Source organism: Propithecus coquereli, unplaced genomic scaffold, assembly GCF_000956105.1.
Source record: "Propithecus coquereli isolate 6110/MARCELLA unplaced genomic scaffold, Pcoq_1.0 Scaffold16, whole genome shotgun sequence".
NCBI classification, from domain to species: Eukaryota; Metazoa; Chordata; class Mammalia; order Primates; family Indriidae; genus Propithecus; species Propithecus coquereli.
The window spans coordinates 9,384,047-9,391,734 of NW_012140524.1; the positions used below are offsets into that span (position 1 = coordinate 9,384,047).

Genomic DNA, 7,688 nt, shown 5'->3' on the forward strand with positions numbered 1-7,688 from the left:
AGTAATCATATTTTTTCTATTACTAAATTAAACTTGGCACCTCCTAATTTGACAGAAAAAATATTTACAAATAGTGAAATTCCATTTGCATATTTGTGAAAGATATATTTTTTTCCTCTTTTTACAGAATTTAAGCACTAACCAAATAATATAGCTTTGAAGATATTTTTCAAAGTTTTGTTTTACCTTGTCTTGGTGATATTTACAAAAACAGCCCATTGCTAGAAGTAGATGACCATGTCAAAACTTTTTGAGCCCGAAAGCACTTTTTCTATATATCTGTAGTTCATTTTATGCTACCTCTATGCAATACCAAAATTAATGAACTTGAATTAATAAGACTGTAATTAATGATAATCAAAATCTTCTGTACTAATCTTTTCTAAGTTCAAAACTTTATTTTACTATTAGAGTGGCTGCTAGAGATGTCCACAAATTTTATAAAGATAGTTAAGAACTATAAACTACTGAGTACCATTACTCTGATTAGCCACTTAAAAATAAAATCTGTTTGGTTTAAATAATTCTTTAACCCTTAAAGTTCATTTTTTTTGCATATGACATAAACAGTGGATATTTGGATGGACATTAATAAATCTGGAATGCAGTTGATTTACTTAATTTAAATGTGTCTGTATCATTTTTTTAGTAGTGTGAACACATTGAGGTGGAAACCTCATTTTCATACATAATTATTAAGAAGACAATATGTCTTGTTCACCTATAACATTGACAGACATAGACATAGATTTTTTATTTTTAAAGGCAGAAGCATAACAGCACTGTGGTTAAGAATGAGGCCTCTGGAGCCCAGCAAGTTGAGGCTGATTTTCTATTCGATGTTTTATTAGTCTTGTGACCCCAGGCGTTACTTCAGTCTATTTGCCTCAGTTTCTTCCACTATAAAATGGAAATCAACTTGCCATGAGGATTAATTGAGTTAATGCATGTAAGTCACTTTAAACAATGCCTGACACAAAGTATTGAATGAAAGCTGTTATTCTTATGAATTATATTCTGATAGATTGAGTATTAAATGCAATATTTTTACTACCCTGTAGTAATTTAATTCAGTTTGGAGAACTTAGAGTATCGTAGTATGTTTCTTGAAAGCCGAAGTAAAGGATGAAATGTCATTTGAATAATAAAAGAAACATGTGTATCTGGTCATTCCATGTGATCTCTTCTTTTTCAAATAAATTAATTCTTCTTTGGTTGAGTATGGTGGCTCACACCTGTAATCCTAGCACTTTGGGAGGCCAGGCCGAGGCAGGAGGATCGCTTGAAGCTAGGAATTTGAGACCAGCATAAGCAATGTAGCAAGAACCTATCTCTACAGAAAAATTAAAAAATTCCCTGGGTATGTTGGTGCACACCTGTAGTCCGAGCTACTCGGGAGGCTGAGGCATGATCATTATTTGAGCCCAGGAGTTTGAGGCTGCAGTGAGCTATGGTTCTGCCACTGCACTCAACAAAGTAAGATCCTGTCTCTTAAAAAAAAAAAAAAGAATTCCTAATTACCACATTAATTAAAATTTAAATATTAAGGTTGAAATAATATTAATATTTCTCTTAAAATGTACATGGCAAAATGCTATCTTTAGAATGAATTAACAAGAAGGCATTTTAAAAAGGATATTTCTGAGGATAGATACATTAGGCAGATTCTCTTTTTTCTGGTGCAAAGGTGACAAAGGGAGTAAGATTAAGTAAAGCTTGTTCAAGAATAACAAAGGAAAATTATCAACTTCATTCTGAAAGTTTAGAATCCTCTTTTATCAATAGACTTTAGAAGTCATACATCCCAGTTCTTGGAGCTTGTTTGCAAAATACTTGAAGCTTGTCTTTAGAGTTCAAACACTTGATTAAATATATATTGCTGGTCTGGACCATTTAGGCCTTAGGTAGTTGACCATCTGGATTTTACCTGCCACCAAAGTGAAGAGAAACATGCAGTCATTACTTCATGTATGGCAAATGCAGTCCCATGGAAGAAACTGAAAAAGACAGGACTTCCTTGACTGACGACTGTGCCGGCACTCTCTAACAAGCTATTCACCATGCAAATGAACAGTGGAGTCCACACTGAAACAGCTGTTAACTATATAAATCTGTTAAAGGGATTAACAGTGCCAGAGGCTGAAATGTAATCAGGCAGGTGAAATAGTGGTACGATAAATATTCGTGCATGAAATAGCAATAATGCTTAATTAATTAATTTATTTTATACTGCTTCAGCAACTGAGTTTAGAATACTTGTGAAATATCTTAAACTTTTCAAAATATTCCCTTCCTATTTGAAAGTGTAAAAAGTGAGAGACGTGCAAAGTGGGATACTTTATTTGTAAATATTTTTTGATATTTTAATAGACTTGATTGCATACAAATTTGGGTGTGATAACCTCCAGTGATGATATGCTGTAGAAAGATGTATGTAATTTTTAATCATGGTAAATAGAGGTTAGCTGCCAAATTCTTGTTTCAAAAGTTTGTCGTCACATAATGTGAAAACACAGTACAAATAGAAATGTTCAAAGTGAAGCTAACATTGATATGTTTCTGCTTGTGGCCCTGAAAAGATGTAACAGAAAGATCTTCTTTGGAAAATGAACATAAAGGTTTTGCTATATTCTGGTTTGCACATGAAACTAAGCTAATATGTATTGTGGGCCATTCATAAAAATATTCCTATTAATTTACTGAATGAATTTGTGATTGTTCTCTTTAGGGGGTGTGTGTGTATGTGTGTTTGCATGTTTGCTTGTTTTTATGTGTGGGCTTTAAATAAATAATTCCAGACGTGTATCTTAACTTCACTTGCAGGGGCTTGTAATTATTGCATTATGCTTATCGATTTCTAAATCCATGTTATAAGTTAATTGTCTATAGAATATTCAGTCAAGGCATAATGCTAGTCAGAGGGATATTCTGTAATGTCTGTAAGAAGTCAAAAACATTTGAGATTTAGAACTGTAATTTGTAAGATTCTGTTAGTGCACATTTTTTATTTTTGCTTTCCCCAAATGCCTCAGACCCTTCCAACAAACTGATGTTTGTAACATAGCTATTGTCCCTGTACTCACTAATATTGTTAACAAAAGATCATATTAATAAATTTTGTTTGTTTTGACATCTCTGTGTTAATCTATTTTTAAAAATTAGAATGTCAGTTTTTAAATCATGTGTTTTAGTATATTTTTAAGCTAGTCAAAAATATCCACCCAAACATTAGTTTAAAACATTAGCTTAAACATTAGCTTAAAAACATTGGCAATCAACCCGTGTGACTTGTCACTTTTCTGTAGTCAACAGATCGTATTATCTTAAATAGGTAGAGAACATATCTTAAATAAGTAGAAAGGAAGTGTGTAAACATTTATAATCTATTATCCTGAATATTAACGAGACACACACTCAAATATATTTAATGGAAACTTTTAATGCTGTAGAATTAAATAATATATTTAGGGTGAGACACAAAGATCTTAGGATATAGCTTTATTTTTAAGAAAACCTCTGTTTTGTAGGAAGTAAAGGATTGTGGAAGTAAGAGACTATACAAGGAAAACCTTTAAGTAGGAAAATTAATTTCAGTGTCACTCCTCCTGAAAAAATCTGAAAAATAAATTTAGTGTCTTTTAGAAAAAATATACCCCAAATATTTTACAGATTGCTAAAGCTGTGCTATAAATTGTGGGGAAAATGATGACAATAGAATACAAAAGATTTACATTTTAGAATTATAAAATAATTTTTTTCATTCATATACACACATGATTTTGAAGAAACAAAAACTACCAGAAACTTTGTTTTATAGGCCAAATGAGGCTTGAAGTGCAAAGTAGGAAAGAGTATTGATAGAAACAGTACTAAGGACAAATGAGATTGGAAGTGTCTTCAGCATAAGCAAAAATGAACTTGCAGTATTCTTGTCTGATGTCAAAATAAACTGTGTGGTTGATGCTTAAAAGCATGAGAGGTGGGTGGAGAACTAAAACTTTAATTAGAAGTACTATCAAGAAGCAGCTACTGAAAATGAAAATGAAGTAATATAATGTTATTTTTTTAAATATTACAAAGTCATGAGGAAGTTTAACACAGGTGACCACTACATTTAATGTTCAGAAAAATCTATCTCAGGATATCTGACATAAAGTTAAAGCAAAAGCAGAAAAATAGACAAATCTAATCAATATAGACTTTGTATAAGATTATATTGCCATTTGCACTCAGTTCAAGGGAGAGAATCTCCATATTTTGGTTTCTCCTATGATCGTTGACTTCTCTGGTGTTAGCCAGGAAGGTTGTTATTCTTTCTTGAAATTTCTTTGTTCCTTTTGCTCTTGCAGAGTGACATTTCACATTTTTCTTACATGTTTCAGCTGAATAAGCAACATAACCAATCTTTTTTTAAAAGTTACTGAATTTTAAACAAAAATATTTCTTTTAACTTTGCTTTCTCTTTCAGGAAGTTGATGGCAATAAAATTATGTCTTCATTTGCCCCACACAACTCATCTACCTCACCTCAGAAGGCAGAAGAAGGTGGGCGACAGAGTGGCGAGTCCTTGTCTAGTACAGCCCTGGGAACTCCTGAGCGGCGCAAAGGCAGCTTAGCTGATGTTGTTGACACCTTGAAGCAGAGGAAAATGGAAGAGCTCATCAAAAATGAGCCAGAAGGTAAAGGCTAGAAAAGAAAACAAAACTGTTGCTGTTTCCTAATTGTAATATTTTGAATTTAACTTCTAGTTCTGTTTCTTGCTTTATACTCTTAAATTAGACAAAATAGAAACCCAGAGCTATGAAGGTGAATGTTTTTTTTCAGAAACACTTAAGCACATCTATCTCAATTTTTTAAATCATTAATTTATGTTGTGATGTTACTTTCACACATGAGTAAGTTGTGGTTAAGTGAAGCTTAAAGATTGAAGAAGAGAAGGTGGCAGGAGAGCCCAGAATAGTCACCTACTTGCCAGATATCTGCAGTCTAGTCTGTTAATCTGCGTTATTTTTCTCCTCAAGGATCATTGTAGAATTTCGTTGCATTTTGAAACCTTTATACATTAATGCATTTGATGCTACCTTGATAGTTAGGTCTATTTCTTGTATAGTCCAAAATTAGTATGATTTGGCCTATTGTACATTTAAAAACTAGTAGTGATTCTTTAACTGTTAGATATGCTTAAGTTCCCATTTGTTCAAATTTCTGGAAGTCTTTCTTTTAAGATTTCATCTTCCAAATCTCTTTAATAGTTATGATAGTAGCCTGCAGTTGATAAGCACATGAACTAATTTTAAAATTAAAGCAAACAAACCACTGAAACAGCTGATACAAATTGTACAAACTTACATATGATTGACAATCATCCTTTATGCTACAAATGATGACTAACTCCTATTTCAGCCTATGTCCATCCTAAGCATGAATGCCATCTTGCACACAAGAACATGCCTCCTATTTCAATCAGATGGAAATTTAAAGCTAACAAACAAAACAAACACAATGACATGCAAAGACATACTTTACACCAAAAATATACTGCATATATTTCATGTAACACTGAGTTTGGCTTATATCTGGTCTGTTAAGACACTGGTAAATTATGAGTATATCTGACATAAAACGTATGTTAACCAGTGTATTTGGGAGTCATGTGGTGATTAAATATTTTTGCATCCCTATTAGAGGTATAGCAAAGATCTTGATTTTGGTTAAAATTTATGCAATTCTCCTGATCTTAAATTGAAAGTTATTTTAGAGATAATCTTGTCAGCCAAAGACTTTTGATATTTTGTTATCTTATATCCCCTCTCATTCTCATGGAGATAAAAATGGAGATTTGAGGAGGACCCAATTTTATTTTTTTAATATTGTGGTGTTTTTCCTGATATTAAAATAACACAGTCTAATAATAAAAATTGTTTTAAAAACATAAATTGTAAGAAAGAAAATAAAAATCACCTGGAATTATAGCCTTTTGATATGACTCTTAACCTTATGATATATTTCTTCTTTATCATTATTTTTACAAATTACGTTTTCCATGATGAGCTTTGTCAATGGTTCCACTTATGATTTTTCAATTTTATGATGGTGTGAAAGAAATATGCATTCAGTATGAACTGTACTTTAAATTTTGAATTTTGATCATTTCCTGGGCCAGCAATATGCAATAGGATACTCTCTACTGATGCTGGGCAGAGCAGTGAACCAGAGCTCCCAGTCAGCGTAAACAACTGATACTCTATAGGGCACTGTGTGGCCAGGTGATTTTGTCTAACTATAAGCTAATGTAAGTGTTCTGAGCACATTTAAGGTAGGCTAAGCTAAGCTATGATGTTTGATAGGTTATTTATATTAAAATTCATTTTCGACTTGTGATATTTTCAGTTTGCAAGGGGTCTGTCAGGATGTGTCCCCATTGTAAGTAGAGGAGCATCTGTACTTTTAAAATTATTTTGCATCCCCCTCTCTTCACTTATATTATAGTATGAGTGTGTCTCCTGTCACTAAATGTACTTTGAAAACAATGGCTGCTAGATATTCAAAAGTATGGCCCTGGTTTACTATTATAATTCACACATTACTTCTTTTTAATTAGTAGACTATTTTTTTAAGTTTTAGATTTACATAAAAATTAAAAAGATAGTAGAGAGTTCTCATGTATGCCCTTTCCCCATATACAGTGTCCTCTCTTATTAGCATCTTATATTGGTATGGCATATTTGTTACAATTAATGGACCAATATTAATACTTTATTATTAACTAAAGTCCATGGTCTACTTAGATTTCTTTAGTTTTCATCAAACATGCTTTTTCTGTTTTAAGATGTCATCAAGCATAACAAATTACATTTAGTTGTCATGTCTCCTTAGGCTCCCTTTGGCTCTGAAAGTTTCTCAGACTGTCCTTGTTTTCGATGACCTTGAAAGTTTTTAGGAATATTTTTCAGGGATATTGCAGGATGTCCCTCTGTTAGAATTTGTCTGATGTTTTTTTCTTAATTAAACTGGGGCTTGGAGTTTTGGGAGCAAGACCATGGGGTAAAGCACCATTTTTGTCACCTCGTATCAATCTCTTTTCAAAACATTCCTTCTTCAAAAGGAAATTTCGGATGAACATTTTCCCCAGTTAGCAAAGGTCATTGATGAGCACGATGATAGATGAGAATCATTTGAAGAATATGCACCTGTTATAGAGCTATTAATTGGAGAATACAATGAAAGATTCACTCACTTTAAGGATCATGACATCACCCTCAAATTAGCATTTCAGCCTCACCTAGTTGATATCATCAAGACACCTAAAGAACTACAGATGGAATTGATTGAGCTCTCAGTAGATGACATTATAAAGTCATTGTTTGTTGCTAAGGAAGATCCAATTGAAATATGGAAAAATACAATAGAATACACACGCCCTCAGCAACATATGCGAAAAATGCTTTCTTGCTTTTCAGCCACCTATTGTTGTGAATCTACATTGTCCTACCTAATCCAAATCAAGATACCCTTAAGGTCACAAATGACTGATACCCATCTAGAGGATCAACTGAAATTGTGGACCTCCATGCTGCAACCAAATATTCAAATACTTTCCAACAAAAAGCATACACAAAAGTCATTAACTGTTTAGTTAACTTTAAAATTAACAAATATAATAGCTTTCATTTTTTGAAATTATTAAG

General features: G+C 32.5%; 1 protein-coding gene across 5 annotated transcripts in view; it reads left to right on the plus strand.

Annotated features, from left to right (window-relative positions):
- The window catches only part of SOX5 (SRY (sex determining region Y)-box 5), an 894,001-nt gene that overhangs the window by 410,039 nt on the left and 476,274 nt on the right, over positions 1-7,688 (plus strand). For all 5 annotated transcript variants that reach the window (XM_012641046.1, XM_012641047.1, XM_012641045.1 and 2 more), the window contains one exon: positions 4,469-4,679. In XM_012641046.1, coding sequence (XP_012496500.1) covers positions 4,469-4,679 — 211 coding nt within the window. The remainder of the gene's footprint in view (positions 1-4,468; positions 4,680-7,688) is intronic.